Source organism: Phasianus colchicus, chromosome 18 (assembly GCF_987193195.1).
Source record: "Phasianus colchicus chromosome 18, bPhaCol1.hap1.1, whole genome shotgun sequence".
Taxonomy (NCBI): domain Eukaryota; kingdom Metazoa; phylum Chordata; class Aves; order Galliformes; family Phasianidae; genus Phasianus; species Phasianus colchicus.
Genome location: NC_143453.1, coordinates 8,894,424 through 8,914,370, shown reverse-complemented (window position 1 = coordinate 8,914,370; position 19,947 = coordinate 8,894,424). Strand labels below are relative to the sequence as shown.

Genomic DNA, 19,947 nt, shown 5'->3' with positions numbered 1-19,947 from the left:
CAAGGCCTGCACGTGCCTGGCCAATGACTCAGATGGTGCTGAGGTTGTGTAAGTGTTTCCATAACTCCCTGTGGGCTGCTGAACTCAGTGCTGGTCACAGTGCTCTTCAGCTATTACTGTGTAATGTAACACAGAATTACAAATCCTTCTGGAGTAGGAAGGTTCAGTAATACTGCGTTGCCCAGTGGAGGGCTGAATACTGCATCAATGTAGTAAAAACCATTGTAAAGACACTAAATTCCTTCAAAAGCCAGCGAGCTTCCCTGCTGGCTTTGGCAATCTGCGTGATGGACAATCGGTAGTGAGTCTGCAGCCCTTGATCCAGGTGCTTGGTTCTGATAGTGGGCTGCACAGCTTTAGTCTACAAAGCAAACTTTGTAACTTAAGTACTGGCTTAAAGAATGCGTCTGGGAATGCTCTTTCATCCCAGCTGTGTGCTGTGGAGAAACGGCACTGTGTTGGTGAGCTGAAGTGCTACAGAGTAGTTCTGTATGCCAAGAACTGACAAGGGATGTCTGCTCACTACTTGCGGTAGGCTGCTGGGTATCTGAGGTCAAACGCTTGCACTGGAAAAGTGGAAAACAGGCTGAAGAGTTAAGAAATGAATGACAAGCTGTATCCTGGGCAGTACTGCGTTACCCATCTGTGTGAGGGTGTGATTGGCGTTGCAGTGAGGGTTTCAGCTCTGCGGGGCTTAAAGTGTCAGCACCACCCAGAGCAGAAGGGTGGGATCCCAGGGAAGAAAACAAAGCGCTTCTTAGGTGATGCTGCCTGTGAATTATACGTGAGTGAGAGTGGTGTGAAGGGAGGTTTCGATGCGTTGTGGTTTGCAGGGAACAAGCCGGGATAATTAAGAAGGGCTCATTGGAGAAAGCCTTTGAACACTGCTGAATGTGCCATTGCGGATTCCCACGCGTACACATCCATGAAGCTTTTCCTGGGAAACTCAGGAATGGAAAAAACCCAAAAGCTGGCACAATACCTCCAGCGCTCTTCTGTGCCGCACAAAGCCGTGCGCGGGCAGGCAGAACGGACCGCCCGCCCAAAGCAACGCACGGCCAAAGGCAGCCATCAGTGAACGCAGCGCTGTGTTCTAAGATGTTTTTTTTTTTTTTCTCCGAAACGCCTTAAGCGCCCTCCGGTGCCACGGAGCTACGCGACAGCCCGGCGTGCGCTGACCGTGCGAGCCGCGCACGGAGCCGCGAGCGGAACCCGCGGTAACGCCGGCACGGCCCGGCCGCACACAGCGGCGGCTTCCGCCCCGCTCGGCTCGGCCCATGGGGGCGGTCCGCCCCGCCCCGCTCCGCCGCAGCGCCCCGCCGGGCCCGGGGCATAAAGCGGCGGCGGGCGGCCCGCTGCCCGAGCCATGGGCGCTACGAGGTGGAGGGCGGCGGCGGGGCTGGGGGCGGTTGGGGCCGTCTGCCTGCTGCTGGGCGGCTGCCTGCTGCTGGCGGGGCCCGCTATCATCAAGAAGCAGGTCCTCAAGGTTAGCGGGCCGGGGGCTGCGGATGGCGGCGGTGGTTGCGCGGGGCCGGGGGCTGCGGATGGCGGCGGTGGTTGCGCGGGGCCGGGCGCGCTGCTGGCGGTGTTTGGCGCCGTCCGAGCTCCGCAGGGGCGATGAGAGCCGCGCACCAAAACGGCTGCTTCGGGGCTGCTCTTCCAGCTTGCGGCGTCCTTAAAATCTCAGCGGGGATAAATCTAGGCTCGGCTGTTCTGTGCTCTGTTGCGGGAGGGCTGGGCTGCCTGGGACCGCGATCCTCCTTAGCGGGGGCTGCGCTCAGCTGGCACTGATGGGTGGTTGCTGCTGGGAGAAGCGCTGGGTGCTCTTTGTTAACTGCATGGGGAAGCTTGTGCTGGTAGATTGCTCTCCATTGCCAAGAACAGCGTGGGTGATGCGCTGCAGTGCTCGGATGGAGTCCTTGCCTCGTGCATGCCGTGGTGTCTGAGAGTGAAGCACAAGAGCTGCCTCTCTTTGGGGTTCCTGGCTGCTGGAGGGGATCCTGCTGCTGGGATGGCATTGGTCCCCTGTGGTTGTGGCACAGGACTGCAGGCTGAGCCCTTGGTCTGCCCAGTGGGTGCTGCACGGAGCCCTGGGACCAGTGCTTAAAGACAGAAAGGGAGAAAATACAATGAGAAGGGCTCAAGGACTGAGATGAGAACAGGGAGGTTGCTCACCTATTGCTGTTGTGAGCAAAGGGGTTCTAACTTGGGGCAGCTGCTGGGCTTTCCTCAGTGTCCCCTCTGCAGCCCCCCACTACCAAACCCTTATTGCATCAGCCCAATACATGGCTTCGTCCCCACATTCACCCAAACCTTTCCCACTGCCCACAAGGGAGGGTCCCTCTGCCTTGGAGTTTCTTCAAGCTCACATCTACCCACATCAACATCTAGAAACACTCCCCTGGCACAGGAGATGAATAGCAAGTGGCTGTTGCTGTGTGTGTGTCCCTGTGTCTTTGTCAGGAGCAAGCTTCTGCTGCAATGTGTGCTCTGGCAGTGCCAGTGTCTGTGCAGAGCCAGGCAGACCTTCGGCTTAAGCCAAAGTTGGTCTCTGTCCAGTCTGCTGGCTGTGCAGAGCTGGTGCTGGCACTTGTAGAACATATGGCACGATCAGTGCAACCAGACTTCCCTTCTTTTGGGGAAACACCCGATTTAGCTACTTTCTAGTGAATCTCAGTGCGAAGAGGAAAAGCCTGACCCTTCTTTTTCCTCAGGACTCGCTTCATCTCAAGTACGCAATCTCCTCAAATCTCGTCTTCCAACTGATCTGAAGGATCCCAAATTCTTACCCAGCTTAAAGTCAAATGGAAGACAAACAAGGGAGTGATATGCAGGGTGGTGAGAAGTGTGCAGGGCCTCGCTGAGGCTCCTGGGGCAGTGTTTGGAGTGGTGGGTGTGAGGAGGAGCTGGTGGCAAGGCTTGGGCAGGGCTGGAAGCTGGTTGGCCTTTGGCAGGCATTTATCACACAACTCCACGTAGGAGCTGTTGTCCTCAGTGCTTACACTGCTGTCTTTGTCTGGAGGAGAAGCATGGTAACCCGTTGCTTTCGGTTCTTCAGGAACTTAGCATGGTCAGGATATGTCAGACCACCCAGTGACCCTTTGTAACCCATCTGAGTGAAAAATATTCTATTTTTATTTCAGACATGTGCCACATTTGTGTTGACCTTCATGTAGCTTGACTCCAAGGCTGCTCTGATCAGTATATCTTATTTGGTGGTAGTTGTTACAGTTGGACTTTATGAGCTTAGTGCTCTTTTCCAACCTCAGCAACCCTGTGGCTCTGTGCAGGGCCTGGAGCTGCTGGGCTCCCATGAGAGGAGGCTGAGAAGGGCAGCGGGTGGTCGGGATGCAATCTGTGTGTGTTACGTAAATGTATGCATATGCAATGGGAAGCCCAGGGAGTGCAAAGCAGAACAAACAAGTAAAGAAAAAGCAGATGTCGGTGTTCAGACTCTGCTGGGTGCACAGGGAAAGGGTTATAAAACAATCTAGGTGAAGTCTACGGTGCTCTTGTCCCATAGTTGCTTCTCTGCCGGTGACACTGCTGGCAGCTTTCTCCTTGTTCCTGCCACGAGGCTCAAAGCAAGCAGCTGTGGGGCTGAGCTGGAGCTGGATAGTGCCCGCGTGCCTTTGCTGATTAGTGGGTCAAACCCAGTGCTGAGGTGCGTTGCTGAACTGCAGCAAGAGTTGGTACTTGCAGAAGAAGCAAAGGTAATAGTGGAGTCACCCAAAATAGATGATTAAGAAGAAACAAGCTCTTGGTGTGCTGGTCTGTAAGGCAGCTCCCAGGAGGCTGGGAAGGACTGGAGGCAGGAGGCCAGCTGCCAGCAGTGTCACTGGGGAGGAGGTGAGAGCTGCTTGGCTAATAACTGTGCTTCTGTGAGCTTTTTCTGGAAAATGGGACAGTGATATGGAAAACCATTGTGCACTGCCTTCAAACTGCATTAAGATAGACGTGAATCGCTGCAGGAGCACATCTGAGAGGCAGCAAAAGCAACTTGGATGCAGTTTGGTTGACATCACCATTCTCCTCATCTATTTTGGGATAACCCAAGAGCTTTGTGGTTTGTAGTTGTAGCTATGGAGCTGCCATACCTGGCAAGCAAGTGGAAGACTTTAGGATGGGCTTGTTTGTGCCAGGCAAGTCAAACCACCAGAACAGTGAATAATTCAGTGCTGGCTTGTCTAGCACAGTGAAAGCCTCCAGCACTTCAAAACAGCTTTGAAACCTTGTGGGTAGAAGTCTGGCAAGCTGAGCCTCAATAAATGAGCCTGCAGACATCCTGTGGCATGTACTTGATGCTTCTGCATGCATAAGTCTGGAGTTTAGAACTGGCTCTGTTTCAGTTTGCATAACATGCTGTGTCCTCTAGAGATCCACTGCTCTCAATAAATAAGCCTGCAGATATCCTGTGGCATGTACTTGATGCTTCTGCATGCGTAAGTCTGGAGTTTAGAACTCGCTCTGTTTCATCTTGTATAACGTGCTGTGTCCTCTAGAGATCCACTGCTGAACCTTCTGCCTTCAGCTGGGCCTGGTGTGGGAAGCAGGAATGGTGTGCTCAGCCTCCAAGGCCAAGCAGCCCATCCTCTTTCTCTTTCTTTGCAGAATGTGAGGATTGATCCCAGCAGCATCGCCTTCAACATGTGGAGGGACATCCCTGTTCCTTTTTATCTGACGGTGAACCTCTTTGAAGTGCAGAACCCTCAAGAGGTCCTCCAGGGAGCAAAGCCAAAGGTGAACCAGCGTGGACCGTATGTTTACAGGTCAGGTACTGCTCGTGGTCCAGCTGTGTGTGAGCTGCTGTGCTGCCTGCCAGGCTCTTAGCTGGCTCCTCCAGGAGGACAGCATGGCAATAGTGCAGCCTGAGTCCGATGGCATAGGATTTTAAAGCAATCCAAATGTGAAGTAATTGCTCTGATCTTACTAAAACCATCAGTAGGACCTCTGTGAGGCTGTTTGGTGCTTCAGTGTGAGCTGTGGAGCTTGGTCCTGCTAGCTGTTAGTATGGTGATGGGCAAGCCCCATCCTCAGATTGGGCTTCAGCTGAATCTTCACTGTACATTTAGGAATCTAGCTTCAGAGCTGAAATCTCCTTGATACGAAGCTTCAGACTTCCTGCAATGATCTAAGGTGATTCATCATGTATGATGGGATGCAGGATTTGCCTAACATGAATAATCTGGTCATGAGAACCAGTACAGAGCACTATATCTTGGTTAGGTTCAACAACAGCAGGGCTTAGCCATGGCTAAGAATGGTGGCTGGAGCCCCTCTCTGGACCTGGTGTGTGAAGTGATGAGAGATTGAACTGAGCACATACACTTACCTGAAAGTAACAATATTTGACATGTTAGTGCCTATACATGTAGGCAAGGTCAGGTCAGCAGCCTAAGCAAGCTCATGTGGGAAGATTACAGGTCTAATCCCAAAGCTGTTTGAGTAGTGTTGGGGAAACCTGGCACTATGTATATGCCCTCATTTCCCCTGGTCTGCTGGTCACACCACAGAACCGTGTGGATTCTGTACGTTGTGGTTGGATCGGTCACTTGGCTTGGGGAAAAGGCTTCACTTACACTAAGTAAGAATAAACAAAGGGGTAAAGCTTGTTAATGTTCTTATGTTCCTGTTGAGCAAGATTAGTGCCTTTCCCTATCACGGACCATAAAATAGGCTCCACAATAAAGGACTTTGTTTCTGCTTGTGGATTGAGCTGCAGCTCCCCGTGGAGGAGCTTGTGATGCTGGGGACAACCTCAGGCTGCTGCGGCTGGCTCCCTAACAGCATGCCTGCCAGGCTCTTAGCTGGCTCCTCCAGGAGGACAGCATGGCAATAGTGCAGCTGGCCTGAGTCCGATGGCATAGGATTTTAAAGCAATCCAGCAAGCAGGAGCTGGGTGGTACAAAGAGTGACCCAGAGAGAAGCAGCGGAGCCAGGATGCTATGGGGGGGTTGAGCTTCACATGGGGCTGCCCAGGAGCCAATAGGGAGCTCTGGGACAAATTCACACGGCTTTGATAGCGGAGCTTGTGCCATCTTGTTTGGTTCTCTTTTGTTTTGGAGGTTGTTTTGGTGCGTGGGATGGTGTAGATTGACTTATCTGGGCATCTTTCATAAAGAGAGGTTTCTCAGTAGCTCTTCTACTGCCTCTCCTGCAGCCTGATGCTCCTGACTGGGGTTTGCTCTCCTTCCTCTGCTCTTCAGCAGCAAGCCAAGGCCTGCCCTTGTTTCGCACGCAGTGCAATTGGCACCACATGGGGCCAGGTTCCCATGGTCTCTCTTCTCTCTTTGCAGAGAGTTCAAGTATAAAACAAACATCACATTCCATGACAACGACACAGTCTCCTACCTGGAGTACCGGCAGCTCTTCTTCCGGCCAGACTTGTCCAACGGCACCGAGGACGAGTACATAGTGATGCCCAACATTTTGATGTTGGTAAGGACTTGCTTCCCAGCTGTTGGGAAGCAAGGCTGGCGGGGAGGGTGGTGGTGCTCTGTGCTAACCTGAAGCTTCTTTTCTTGTCAGACTTGAATTGAATGAAGCCACAAGATTAAGTTTGCAGAGTACAGTTCTTTGTGTGTCGGTTGTCACGTTGGGCTGCTACCTTTCCAAAATAAGTGATTAGAGGGGCTGGGCTCACGACTTCAACCTCATCTGACCTTTATCTGGGGAAAGGAAACCTGTGAGCTCCCTGTGGCTGCTGCCACAAACTGCTTTTTTCCCAGCTGTGGGCTGAATGGTGCCCCTCAGGCTGTCTAAAGGGCTTCTGTAGAGCGCTGTGCTGTGTGCTGAAGATGCATTGCAGCCTTTCTGCAGGGCTCTTGTCTCAGGGATTGGTTTCCTTCACAGGGAGCAGCTGTCATGATGGAAGACCTACCCAGTTTTGTGAAGTTCTTGCTGAGCGGGGCCCTGGCTGGCCTGAAGCAGGAGGCCTTCATTAACCGGACAGTGGGGGAGATCTTGTGGGGCTATGAAGACCCTCTTTTAGACACAATAAATGCCCTTGTCCCTGGCCTGATCCCATTCAAGGGGAAATTTGGCATATTTGTAGAGGTGAGTAAACTCCTGCTGGGAACCCTGAAGTCCCAGACATATTGCTCTTCTTATTGAATATGCAGGCTGTCTCCTTCACTAACTACTTGGAGCAGCCATGTATAATTGATGGTGGTTGTGTAAGGCGCCTTGTATTTCTGCTTGAGGGGAAAATAGCATTGGAAACTGTCTCTGGCAACCAAAATAAAACTTCAGAAGCTTACAGTATGTGGAGTGCTCCTAATGCTGATGAAGCATGCAAAAGTGTTAACGCCCTGCAGTCTTTCAGCATGTAATGGATTACAGGTGAATTTCTTGTCTCTGCAGTTTAACAACACCAATTCTGGATTGTTCACAGTGAACACAGGCATGAAGAACATCAGTCAAGTTCATATGGTGGATTCGTGGAATGGCTTGAAAAAGGTGAGCATCAGGCAGCAAAACTCAGGCACGGGGTGATGTAGAGCAAGGCTAACTGAAAGCTTTTGGTGCTGTTGTATCAGTGGGTCACAAGTTTGGAAGCGAGTTCCTATGGGACTTCTCCCACAACTTCTGTTGAAAGTCAGAGCAAAGGCAGAATGACCAGAAGGCAGCCCAGTGCAAGAAGTGTTCAGTTGAGCCCATCTTGAAAGCTCTCCAGCATTGCTGTCCCCAGCTCCTCTGTATGGCATGGCAAGGATGGAAGCCAACATCGAGCTCAGAGAACTGAGCTCCTCTCTCTGCACAATCCCACAGGTGAACTACTGGCGGAGCAATCAGTGCAACATGATCAACGGGACTGCAGGGGAGATGTGGCCACCGTACATGTCCCCAACATCGCTGGAGTTCTACAGCCCCGATGCCTGCAGGTGAGGCTGCAGCAGGCACAGAGCTCTGCAGTCCCTGTGCTGATGGTGGGAGATGCAGTGTGTGTCTGGTGCTCACAGAGTGCTGTGTGGTGATGCAGGGGACTTGAGTAGAGTTCCTGTAGTTAAAGATTCTGCTACAGTTTGGTATTGTAGTGTCAGAACATTGCAAAGAGTGTTGTCTGCCTGCATCTTGTGATGTTCATAAATACCTTCTGGATTGCTGGGGAAGCCTAACTTAACTGAATTGAGAACCAGTCTAGATAAGATTTGGGAAGAAGAAGGCTGGGAATGAAGGTTGTCACAAGGAAATGCTGTTTGGCCACAGAGCTATTGCAGTAGTGCTGGGGGCTGTGCCACTGCTCCTACATTGCTTCATTTTTGCTCATGCACAGCTGTGCCTGTGTGATGCCCTGGCCTCAGCTGAGTGTGCAGAGGTTAAAGTACCTCTGGAGCCTGCCCTGCTCCTGTGGAAACACCCTGAGACTGGAAGGAGGGGAAGTGAGGTGGCCAGATACAAAGCTCTGTCCCCAACTGGGGAAAGATAATGGTGATTTCGGCTCTGCAGTTGCTGTAAAACAAGCAAAGTGCTCCTGCTGAATAGAGATCGGTGACCTCAGCCAATAAGCAAAGTCAGCTGAGCCCAGTATTAGTGCAGGAATTCCTCTACACAAGAGTCAGCAACAAATAGCAAAATGACTCAGAGCCAAGGACTTGCAGGGAAGTTTACCAGTAGACAAAGTTTAAATACACATACCTGTTTTTGTAGAACTGTGGAGGTCTTGTAGAGAATGTAATGTGTTTTTGGCAAGGTGTAAAATCGAGCAGGAAGCTTGGTTTCCTGTGATTCTTACTGAAGGGTGAGCACAGCCCAGAAGCGTGCGCGTCACTGCTGTGCAGAAGGCAGCTGTAGTGATGAGCATCCTTCTTGGCTGGCTGGGCTGTCTGCATCCCCACAGGTCTTGCTTGAGTGTGAAGGAGCCAACTGCCTTCCTGGAAACATGCATCTACTGATGCATGCAGCATGAAGTCTGTGCTCTTTTACCTGGATTAAAATCTTGCTGCATAGTGTAGTTCATAAGATAAAATTTTCCACTCCCCTGATGGCTGTGTGCTAGAAAACAGATTTAGCCAGTGTCCATCTGCTGTGACAGAGCACTTCTATCTTGGAGCCAGTACTGACACAAAGGCAGCATTATCTCTGGGAGAGCAGCCATGGGGATTACCCGATGCCCTTAAACAAATCCATTCTGGATTCTGCAAACAGATTTATAAGCTTGTGTGGTTCCCTCCACAACTAGTCCTGACCAGCCTTGTATTTGTGCTTAAAACATGGAAAGCAAATGGCTTAGATACTCATTCCCAATCCAAAGCTCTGCTTGGAGTGTTTATCTTGATCTCAAAGTCTAAGTTACATTGCAACTGCATCTTATCCAGTGGAGATAAGAGCCTGTTTCCATGCTGAGAACCTGCTGGCTAATCCTGATCCTTCTTCACCAAAACCCTTCCAGATCCATGACGCTGGTGTACGAGCAGTCGGGGCATTTCAAGGGTGTGCCCACCTATCGCTTCGTGGCACCGAAAACGCTCTTTGCCAATGGCACAGATTATCCCCCCAACGAAGGCTTCTGTCCCTGCAGGCAGTCTGGCATCCAGAACGTCAGCTCCTGCAGACTAAGTGAGTCCTCCTGCAATTCTCCTTTCCATACTGAAATCTGGGGCAGGTGGGATGGGATTACCTGTCCAAAAACTTGCTTTGCTCTCTGGCGGAGGGCTGGAAGAGATCTCTGGGGTATGTGTGCATTCCTCTGAGCAAGGGGAGAGTGAGAAAGCCTGTGCCCAGAGCTGTCTGCTTGTTCATGGAATGGCTGAGGGCAGGATGGAGCATCACCTCCCCCAGACTGGGATCTGGCTGTGTAACTGCCAAGCTAAACTTTGGACAGTGAGTAGAGGTCACTCAGGAGTGAGAATTCAGTCTTCAGTGTTCTATCCCACATCTGTGGCTGATGAGTGTTTGGTGTGTGGACTGAAGGTGGCTTAGAGGTGGGATCTGAACCTTCCTGGTGCTACAAGCTGCTGGTGGAGGAGGATAGAAAAGCATGAAAAAGCAGGAAAAAAAATCCTGCAACGGCTTAGAAATATTGACATGCTCTCAGATGGACAAGCTTAAGTTGTCTCTGTTCTCACCCAGACGCACCGATGTTCATCTCCCACCCTCACTTCTACAATGCTGACCCAAGCCTGGTGGATGCTGTGGAAGGCCTGCATCCCAGCAGGGAGGAGCACGCGCTCTTCCTCGATGTGCACCCGGTGAGGGGCTTTGGGGTGGCTGCCCCAGGGCAAGGCCTAAGCTGTTCAGTGGGGCTGGGGGGGATGGCTGCCCTTAGGCTGGGCCTAGGCTGTGCAGTGGGGCTGGGAAGCACCTCATGGGGAGGGAAGGGGCTGGTGGATTCCTGCTCCCCCGGGGCTGGACCTGGGCTGTGCAACAGGGCTGGGCAGCACCTGATGAGGGGCTGGGAGGGTTGGGGGCCCGGCCAGGCCTAGGCTGTGTGGTGGAGATGGGAGCATGCTACCCTGCCTGTCAGCCCCATGCTGCTCTCCTGGTGCTGACTGGAGCAGGTTCCAGAGTGCAAAGTGATAAGGACGTGTGCAGATAAAAAAACACCAAAGTCGTAAACTAATTGAATAACTAGCTTAGCTTCTAGGGAATTGCAGGACTAATTGGAATCATAATTGTTTTGATAAGCGCAGTCATTTTCTTTCCACTGACTCAGGAAGGCCCGTGACACCAGGAGGTGTATCTGGCAGCAGCCCAGTTATGTCCCAGGTCTGTAAACATGTATGACCATGAAAGATGACTGGCAAAGTCTGAACACCACTTTGTAGTGGACCTGTTGCTGTTGTTTTTGGGCTGGCTTTTTTCCTCCATCCTGACTAGCCCATCTGACTGGCTGCTTCTGCACTCCAGCCTCAGTGCTGCACCTCGTGCAAACTGAACGTAAGGATGAAGTTGCTGCACCAGTGCCATCTCAAGTCATCTCTGTCCCCAGTGTTGAAGGGGAGAAGATGTGGGGCTCTTCCCCTTGTGGCCCACTATGCATGTGGCTATGAGTGGAATGTTTCCAAGTGTTCAGTGGTGCTAGATTGAGCAAGAAACCAATCCCCTCTTGAAGTAAGGCAAGATAAGCTCCTTACCCAGGCATTGGCTTCTCTGCTTTTCTTATCGCATTTACGGAAATCTAATTAAGTTTATTACAGTATCGAAGCTCTTCTGATAACAGTACAATTCACTGTTATCTAGCCCAGCCTGCTGAGTACAAATATGGGCAATCCAACAAAAATACCCTCCCCTTAGTATGTCAGAGAACTGCAGTGTCATGAGGAACCAATGCCAAAGGACCATCTTAGAAGCACGGTGGTGTTGTGTACTGATGTATTCTCAAAACAAGTGCAGATAAGTTCAACAACAGAAGAGGCTCATCAGGCTTAGGAATAGAAGCTTCTGTTAAAACACCCTGCCCAAGGAATCAATTGCAGGTTGTGAGTTCTACGTGGTAACTTTAAACTTGCTTGGGTTTGGTCCCATGAGCCTTGTGACCCTTAAAGCACCTCCCCACGTTCATGCAGTCTGCCTGTTAAACGTGTGCACTACACATGTGAGCAATCATCCTCAGAGCCTGGGGAGCAGTGTGGGGCTGACCAGTGCTGGTACACTGGAAACTCAGCCTTGCTGCTGGCTGTGTGCATTGGATCTCTGAATGATCCAATTCAGTGCTTCATAGGGAAGGTGGAACCCGGAGCAGCTGGGGAGGAAAGTGGGGAGCCAATTTTCTGCAGAGCTCTCATGATATGTGTGAGATGTACTGATGAGCTGGTTGGTCTCTTCCTATGCAGATGACAGGCATCCCCATGAATTGCTCCATCAAGCTCCAGCTGAACCAGTACATGAAGCAGGTGTCTGGTATCCTGTAAGTGATTCACTGTTAAAAGTGGCTATCTCTTCATCCAGCAGGGAGTGCTGCTGGCTCTGGGGTCCCTGCAGAGCTCACCCTGACAGAGGAGATAGCTTTGATGTTAGCAGTGTCACCATTGCAGCAGCCAGCTGGCTGATGCGTAGGGTCAGCTGTTCCAGCAACCTCCAGATGCTGTCCCCTGGCAGTGCTGTGTGCCTGCCTGTTGGCTCAGCTCTTGCAGTGCTTCATGCACCTGACAGAACAGTTGAAATACAAATGTTGGCCCTGTTGTGCATGCTGGCAGACAACCCCTGTGCTCTGGACTTGGCAGTACTGCCCTGCAGTGCCATGCAGATGACTGGGATGTCTCAGATCTGCATAAGTTCGGCATTCCAGTTCACTGAGTTAATGTACCTGGAGCCCAGATTTGGAATGGTACTTTTTGCTGTCATTGGGCAACTAAGTTCAAATGGAAGTGTTGGCACTGCTTTTGCATAGAAGGCCCAAGATGAACCTGGTCCCTGGAGGGGAGGGAGCTCCCTGAAGCAGCAGGAATTGCATGTAGTCGCCTTGTATCAGTGTCCTGGCCATTGCTGGTCTGCCAGACTCTTCCCATTAGGAAGAATTGCAACAGTAGCTATGGTCTGATGAACCAGGAATCTAAATGCTTATTTCTTTTTCACCTCCACAGTCAAACAGGGAAGATTCAGCCAGTGGTGATGCCGCTGCTGTGGTTTGCAGAGGTGAGCTGCCTTCCTTGACCAAATTCTGAAGAGTGTCTCGTGCAGGAAGGGGGAAACTGCAGTGCTGGGGGAACTCCGCTCTGAATAAGGCTTTAAGCCAGCCAGACTGAGCAGCCAACAGAAGGCTTTGTACTGCTTGGCTGCATGATTAATCCTTCTGAGCTGAACAAACCCTGCACTGTACTTGGCAGACCTCTGGCTCTGTCCTAGATGTGGGGTTAAATAGAACCCAGAACAGCACTGCCAGCATCTGCATGCTAATGTGTGCCAGGGAGTGCAGTCCTACAGCTGTGTGCATGTCCAGCTGTTTGGTAGAAGCTTCTGGCCTGCCTCTGACCTAAATTCCTCAATCCATGATGGGAGAGAGGAGTTGCACAAATGGTCTATCACTGCTCTGGATGAAAGCGAGATGCCTATCACAACTTTGCTTTCTTGGGCAGAGTGGATACATTGATGGCTCAGTCCTATCGCAGTTTTACACCAACCTGGTGCTGATCCCATCCATCCTAGACTACCTGCAGTACATCTTCCTCGGGCTCAGTGTCCTGCTCATCATCTCAGCTGCACTCATGATGATGAGTCAGGTAAGAATGTGCAGTCATCAAATGGGAAGTTCTGTTAGTCAAATCAGATTTAATCAGATGACAAAGATTGGGTCGACAATCTAACACTCCTGATGAAGCATTGGCTGATACAGTGATTCTGTTCCAACTATGTCCTAATGACACCAGTAGGTAACAGCAGGACCTCAGCATCACGAAGTTGGGCTGCAAATGTTTTAAAAGCAGTTCTGGTCATCTCAGTACACAGCAGTGACCAAAGCAGGTTCTCATGGAAGGAAGCATTTCTCAGCTCACCCAACTAATGAACAACCCTGGCTCATCAGTCTCATTTCCATGTAAAGCATCAGATCTGTGCCATCACCTAGAAACTCATTTATTTCTCTGCAAGTGCAGCTGTTCCAAATAGCTGTGGGAATCAGGCCTGCAGGGATCTGGGTGGGAAGCCCTGACCTCTGAGGGCTGCAGGGAGCTGGGGCTGGGTGCAAGCAGCACAGGGTCCTGGATGCCCCATCCATCTGAGTGTAATGCTCTGGGGACAGAATATAAAACAGCTCAGGCACTTGGTGGTGATCTGTCTCCAGCTGCAAAACACTCATCTGATAAGAGCTAAAGCTTTTAGAGAGCTTAGCATTGAAGTAGAGATCTAGCTCCCTAACCTATATCAAAGCAAGCTTATTCAGCTTGGCATTACAGCCAGACAGCTTGAGCTGGCTCTAAAGCTGCAGATAAGAAGAGGCTGCTTGTGGGGATGAAAAGGCAGTGAAGAGGATGAGTGGGTTGAGGTGAGAGCATGGGCGAGAGGCTGCTTCTGCTCAACCTGTAGCTACTCTTACTGAAAGGCTAATACCAGCCCACTTTAAATAGCTCTAGGGTTCTCCAAGTATCACGTAATTGGATTTCTACCAAGCCTACAACTGCTTAATTGACTTAAACACATGATCCCGAATCCCCTTCTTCCTCCCCATGCTACCTGGCAGTGGGGGAGCAGTGTGAGGGGCTGGGGCTCAGTGCTGACCCTTGTGGTGTTCCCAGAGCAGCTGAGCTCTGAGTGTGCTCACCCTTTTTGTTCCAGCAACTGCAGGTAGCCACAGGCTTCATCCTGCTGTGCAGCACCAGTATGTCTCAGCACATGTTGGTGTTTCCTGGGCTGCTGTGTCTGACAGCCTGGGCTGCTGTTTCCTCACCCTGCTTTGTGCAGGCTTCCCATTATCAAAGAGCCTTACCCACTATGCTGGAAGGGGGTAGGAGAAAAAGCTGCCTTCTCTATTCACTGGAATCATCTGAACAGCTGCTTTTGAAACATTCAAAACCTGGGCATGAGACAGCTGCATCTGGGTGCTCAGCCTCACAAAGTGCTAGAACTAAAATAAACCATAGGAAGCATCTGACTACCTGAAAAGTAAATCAATAGCCCTAATGGCTTTATAAATCTCGGAGGAAGCCACGCAACAACACATTAAATTCTGTGCCTAATGAACAGATAAGAGCTTGTAAACTGGAAGACAGCAATTTGCAGCCAAGGTGTGTTCCTCGATCAAAGTGTTGCTGATCTAGTGATGATTGCTAATCACACCCGTTCCTCTCTCTGGAGGCCACAGGTGATGTCTGAGGGGCATTGTCCACACTTTCATGTGTCTGCCAGCGTGAAGCTCTTGCTTAACCTATGCCTTCCTGGTATGTCTTACATCTCTCTGGCTTCCAGAGGGAGCAGTGGGCCATCAAACCTGTCCAAATGAGGTACTGTGAAACACTTAAATCTTAGTCTAGTTTACATAGGAGCCAGTTTAAAATGCATCTGTTGTTCCAAAAATGTGCGTGTCTCCTGTATGGGCACAATGTGTGCCCATGTGCAGCATTAAAGCTCTCTGCTAATGCAACCCAAAGCTTATGCAAGAAGACTTTTAATATGCAAACAGACCATTTTAAAACTGGCTTGGTGCTGATCAATATCTTAAATAGGGTTTAGTTTAACCTAAATCTTGAAATCTTCCTCAATAGCTAGATTATCGTTAAACAGTGATTAAAACTTCTTTAAAATCACCTCCTAAAACCAGACCCTCGTGGAATTCATGTCAAAGTGCACCATAAACGAGCCTGATTATCTTCTAGGAAAAATGCTCTTTATTTTGGAGTAGCAATAAAAAGAACTCAGACAGTAATAAGGCCACCCAGACTCCCCATGCCAGAAAGCTGTCTCCGGTTAAGGTGTTGCGGGAAGCCAGACTATAGGTGGGTACCCAGCCAAGGTAACACACTCTTCTCTCATCCAGAGTTGATTGAACTTTGCTAAAAACCAATCAAATGGAAATGTTTGCTGTCCATGTGTACCAGAAGATGTGTCTTCTTGGCAGTCTTTGATGCAGCCATGTTATCTCCTGGCTTTATTCGGGATGATTTAGCTGTGTTAGCACTGGCACTTAACCAGGCTGTGAGAACACACTCTTGTTTCTGCTCCCTGTGTGCCTGGTCAAATGGTATCAGTGAGGATTGGAATAAAACATAAGTGTGGTGTGAGGAGCTGCTTTTCTCACCTCTCCCCCCCTGTGAGAATTTGAGAGCTGGAGGTAAGTTTTTCAGAGGGCCTAGAGATGGGGGTAACAGAGGCACCCTGCTGGTGGGTTTTACTTCCCTGCAAGGGCTTTCAGTGGGGAATTTGGTTTTTTCAAATATCTGGGTTTGTATTACAGAAACACAAAATCACAGAATCATTGGAGTTGGAAGGGAGCTGTGGAGGTCATCTCCTGCAACCCCTCCGTTCAAGCAGGGCCACCTAGGCCTGCTTGCTCAGGTCCATGTCCAGGTGGCTCTTGAATCCCCAAGGATGGAGATTCCCCCACTTCTATGTGCAACCTGACCCAGTGCTTGGGTACAGTTTTTTAAAAAAAAGAAAAAATTAAAAAAAAGTAAGCATTTTCTGATGCTCAGATCACACCTGTGTTTTAGTTTGTGCCCATCACCTCTTGTCCTGTCCCTGGCCACCACTGAGGAGAGCCTCACTCTTTTGGGGTTTTACACTCTTCATTCAGCCACTGAAATAAATTAAGATCTCCCTGAGCCTTCTTTTCTCCAGGCTGTACAGCTTCAACTGTCTTGGCCTCTCATAGGAGATGCTACAGTCCTTTAATCATCTCAATAGTCCTGCTTTGGCCTCTGCAGTAGATCCACATCTCTGTGGTGCTGGGGAGCCCAGAACAAGTACTTGGGAACAGTACTTTAGGACTACATCAGTGCTGAGCAGGGGGGAAGGATCACCTTGAGCTGCTGGCAGTGCTTCACCTAATGCAGCCTGGGGCTGCCCCTCCCCACGTGCAGGACTTTGCACTTCCCCTTGCTGCAGCTGGTGAGGCTCCTGTTGTCCATTTCTCCAGCCTGTCGAGGTCCCTTGGGATGGCAGTGTGACCCTCTGGCGTATCAGCCACTCCTCCCAGCTTTGTGTCACCTGCTAGTTGCTGAGGTTGCACTCCACCCCCACCATCTAGATCATTAATATAGATGTTAGATGTTAAACATCTAACTAACAGAGCTGGACCAGGACTGATGCTTGGGGTACACTACTCATATCTGCTGTCCAGTAACTTTGGGCCATTGGGCAGTACTCTTTATGAGAATCAGATAGGAAATGGCATCAAAAGCCTTGCTGAAGTCGAAGTTGGCAGTATCCACAGCTCTGCCCTCACCTACTAAGCTGCTAATAATCACACAAAGTTATCACGTTGGTCAAAGGTGACTTTTCCTTGGTGAATCCATGCTGACTGCCCCTGACGACTTTGTCCTTAGTGTGCTTGGAAATAGTTCCCAGTGCTTCCCGGGGATCGAGGTGAGACTGCCTGCCTTGTAGTTCCTTTCTCGTAAAGATAGGTGCTTCTTTTTTGCATGTTTGCTTGGCCAGAAACAACTCGTTCATCCAGCCAGGCCTCCTGGTCTTTGTGTCCATGATAAGACTCAGTTTGTTTCATAGAACTGTTTGAGTTGGAAGGGACCCTTAAAGGTCATCTATTCCAACTCCCCTGCAATGAATAGGGACACCTATAGCTAGAAGCAGGGACTTGTACAGCTACTAGATGGCTGAGGTTGTGCAGCTGACTTACCGACAATCCTCTGCCTGATGACACAGCTCTACAGACTGGGTGTTCCTGGGGTGCTACAAGGACTGGTGGGCAGGACCAGAAATAACGTTCTGCTGGGGGAGGAGACATAAAAGCATTCAGTTTGAGATCTGTCAGGAAAGGATTCCTGGCCATGCAGAAATCCAAGGCGCTGGGGCATGAGTATTATGCATGATGCATGCTGTATGGTCTGTGCTGTGGGGTTGTAACTTCTGCCCTCTTCTCTCCAGAAGTCTGCCAAGGAGAAGCACCCACACGACCCCACCACGCAGAGCCCCCCGCCCCAGCCCTCTGAGACCACACCGCTCCTCCAGGACGCCTGCACACAGAACCAAGACGCCGCCGAGGCCTGAGCTTGGGGTGGGAACTGCTTCAGATCACCAGTCTCCAGAAGGGGACGTGTACTGGGCAGCCCCACGGAGGAACAAGGAGTGCACGGCCGGAAAGGCCTTGTCCAGGAACCCAAAACACAGCGTGTGAGGGGCCTTGGCCAGACTGTGCTCATCACAGCCCTCTCCCCTGTGGGCAGGCAGGGCTGAAAGCAGCTGCTGGCTCATGTGTTGTTTTGCAATGTAAAACTGCCCATTGCCAGGAATAAAAGGCACTTTAATAGGAGCCCTTCGAATAAATAAGGTTTGTATAAGTAGCACTGGTGGGATTTAGTGATCTTTTTTAAAGCCACTGTTCATCTCACATGACCAAGGTTTGCTATCCCGAAGCCACTTAAGGGTTTTATTGCCACTTGATGTGACCAGACTATGCCACAAATCAATTCTGAGTGCTTGTCACAGCAGTGATGTTTCTCCTAGAGGCTCTCCAGGGCACCTGAAGCCTGCCCAGGGTTACTCCTGCCTTTTCATGTCTTATTCTGTGCCACGACATTGAGCTCCAGTGATTCCCTTCCAGAGCATTTTCACTCCAGCCTGCCAGATCCCTCGTTGCTTTTGGTGACTGACACAAAGGCCATGCCAAAAATCTCTTTGGTGTATCCAGCTTTCCACATAAGTCCTGCTGGAGCAGGTGTCTGCCCCTGCTCTGCCCCCCACCACCAGCGCTCAGGGAGTGTTGATGGAGATACTTGTGCCTTTGGATGGAGGAAGCTGTGTGGAATAATGGCAGTCACGAGGGCTTTAGTAGGATTTGGAGAAGCTACTCCATATTTCTGAAATGGGGCCTTGTGGGAGGCAGGGCTGGGTGTTAACTGGGGTGGGAGGGCTGGGGCCACTCTGTGGTGGGAAAGAATCTGCTACATCAGCTTTCACTGCTCCCAACCAGGAGTCAGGGATGCCAAAGGGACCCAGGCTGGTGTCTATGCAAACATGGCGGGCAGGCCCTGCTCTCCCCTGTGTAGCACAGCACTTGCACATCATGAGATATGGATGCTGTTGTGAATGGAAACCACTGCAGCTGTCCAGCAACTGGTGACCTTTCAGCAGGGTGAGCAATGCTCTTCCTCTCTCACCTCCATCCTACTTACTAGGTGGGAAGAAAACAGGAGTTGAAACAAACACTGTGCTGTGCTGGTGCATTCCTAACCAGCCGTGTCCCCACTGGCTGCATCCCCAGTCCTGCAGCAAGGCTTGAGCTGATGTGTCACAGAACAGCTGTGATGTAGCCCAGGTGATGGAATGGGATGGTAACAGTAACCCAGAACCTGGCCCACAGGCAGAACTTGCCTGGACTATTTCTGTGCACGAGTGCTAGCTGCTATTGCACAGGTGTAGCAAAAGCACTGAGTCACAGCCTGAAGCAGTGATGGAGCACCTGGTGGGAGGGCAGGGCCAACCCAGGGGAGCTCAGGTGCAGGCAATGGACGTGAGTGATTGGAAGGGGTGAAGCCAGGATCCAGCCCTTCCCAGACCTCATTTAAGGTTTGGCAGTGGAGGTGAGAGTATCTTGTTGGAGATCTATGCCAGAAGTCTTCCAAAAGTAAGTAGATTTTCTTCCTTTGTTTCTGTGTCTGCTGTGTTTGGGCTTGTTCTCATTTGTTGCAGCCTAGGATTGTGCCGTTTTGCTATTGTTACTATACTTTCTGTCATGTTGCAGCCGGTAAGGCAAATTAGCTGCTGGGAAAAACGTGTTGTAAGAGTTCGTTTTTAAATACAACTTTGCACCTTGCACTGCCGTGTCGTCCTGGGGCTGCTGATCTGCGGCGCGGCCGCCAGGGGGCGCTGTGGTGCCGCGGAGGCGCCGGGCCGGAGGGAGCTTTGGAGTCAGCAGGGCTGGGAGGGGCCTCGAGATCCCCCCGCCCACCGTCGTGTCCATCAGATACAGTTGCTGTAGTGTGGGACGGAGGATCCTGGAACTCCAGGCAACTCCAGGCAATAGGTGCCAGAAAGGGACTGAGTGATGCCAGAACCCGGTTTCCCTTGTGTTTGGCTGCAGTGAACCTGTCCAGAAGGGAAGCAGCTAGAGGGAGGACAGTTTGCTCACAGGAGGTTTAGAAGAGAGCCTGAGAAGCTTCTTGCTGGGCGCTGCAGATTTGCCTGTGTTCCTATGCTGGTGGGCTTTATCCTGTTCTGAGCAGGGCTCTCTGCTGCATCATACTGGTGCAAACCTTGAGTCCTGGCTAGGTGCATGCAACTGAAACAAGCATCCCTCCTCCCCAGCAAGCTGGGGGTTCAGTGTGGACCCCCTCTAGGCTGTGCGTGGGGTTGACCCTGCATTGAGCCCTTTCTCAGGCTGACAGAGAGGTGATGTGA

The 19,947-nt window shown here is 50.9% G+C and overlaps 1 protein-coding gene and 1 long non-coding RNA gene across 11 annotated transcripts; one reads left to right on the top strand and one right to left on the bottom strand.

The window, feature by feature from the left end:
- Positions 1-1,311: 1,311 nt before the first annotated feature.
- On the top strand, positions 1,312-17,891 carry SCARB1 (scavenger receptor class B member 1). 4 transcript variants are annotated; one of them, XM_090120778.1, is made up of 12 exons: positions 1,312-1,486; positions 4,612-4,769; positions 6,297-6,438; positions 6,853-7,056; positions 7,363-7,458; positions 7,771-7,883; positions 9,392-9,558; positions 10,072-10,190; positions 11,775-11,848; positions 12,525-12,576; positions 13,017-13,160; positions 15,249-15,510. In XM_090120778.1, exons 1-12 carry the CDS (start codon positions 1,367-1,369, stop codon positions 15,366-15,368), a joined length of 1,509 nt encoding a protein of 502 aa, XP_089976904.1. In that variant the 5' UTR covers positions 1,312-1,366; the 3' UTR covers positions 15,369-15,510. The 4 variants fall into 4 exon arrangements, with proteins under 4 accessions (XP_089976904.1, XP_089976903.1, XP_031448551.1 ...); XM_090120777.1 differs by lacking the exon at positions 15,249-15,510 and adding an exon at positions 14,212-15,058; XM_031592691.2 differs by lacking the exon at positions 15,249-15,510 and adding an exon at positions 17,479-17,891 and having other exon boundaries at positions 1,313-1,486.
- Positions 15,336-18,813, bottom strand: LOC116228652 (uncharacterized). Of its 7 annotated transcripts, none has more exons than XR_004166808.2 (3): positions 18,723-18,813; positions 17,228-17,319; positions 15,336-15,425 (listed from the first exon to the last, which is right to left on the bottom strand). It is a non-coding gene; the product is annotated as an uncharacterized LOC116228652 (long non-coding RNA). The 7 variants fall into 7 exon arrangements; XR_004166807.2 differs by lacking the exon at positions 15,336-15,425 and adding an exon at positions 15,514-15,602; XR_016458686.1 differs by lacking the exon at positions 15,336-15,425 and adding an exon at positions 16,085-16,168.
- Between the last annotated feature and the right edge of the window lie 1,134 nt (positions 18,814-19,947).

Coding starts and splice junctions, on each gene's coding strand:
- SCARB1 (XM_090120777.1), top strand. CDS start 1,367: ATGGGCGCTACGAGGTGGAGGGCGGCGGCGGGGCTGGGGGCGGTTGGG. Junction 1,487..4,611: donor TCAAGAAGCAGGTCCTCAAG/GTTAGCGGGCCG, acceptor CTTTCTTTGCAG/AATGTGAGGATTGATCCCAG. Junction 9,559..10,071: donor CGTCAGCTCCTGCAGACTAA/GTGAGTCCTCCT, acceptor GTTCTCACCCAG/ACGCACCGATGTTCATCTCC.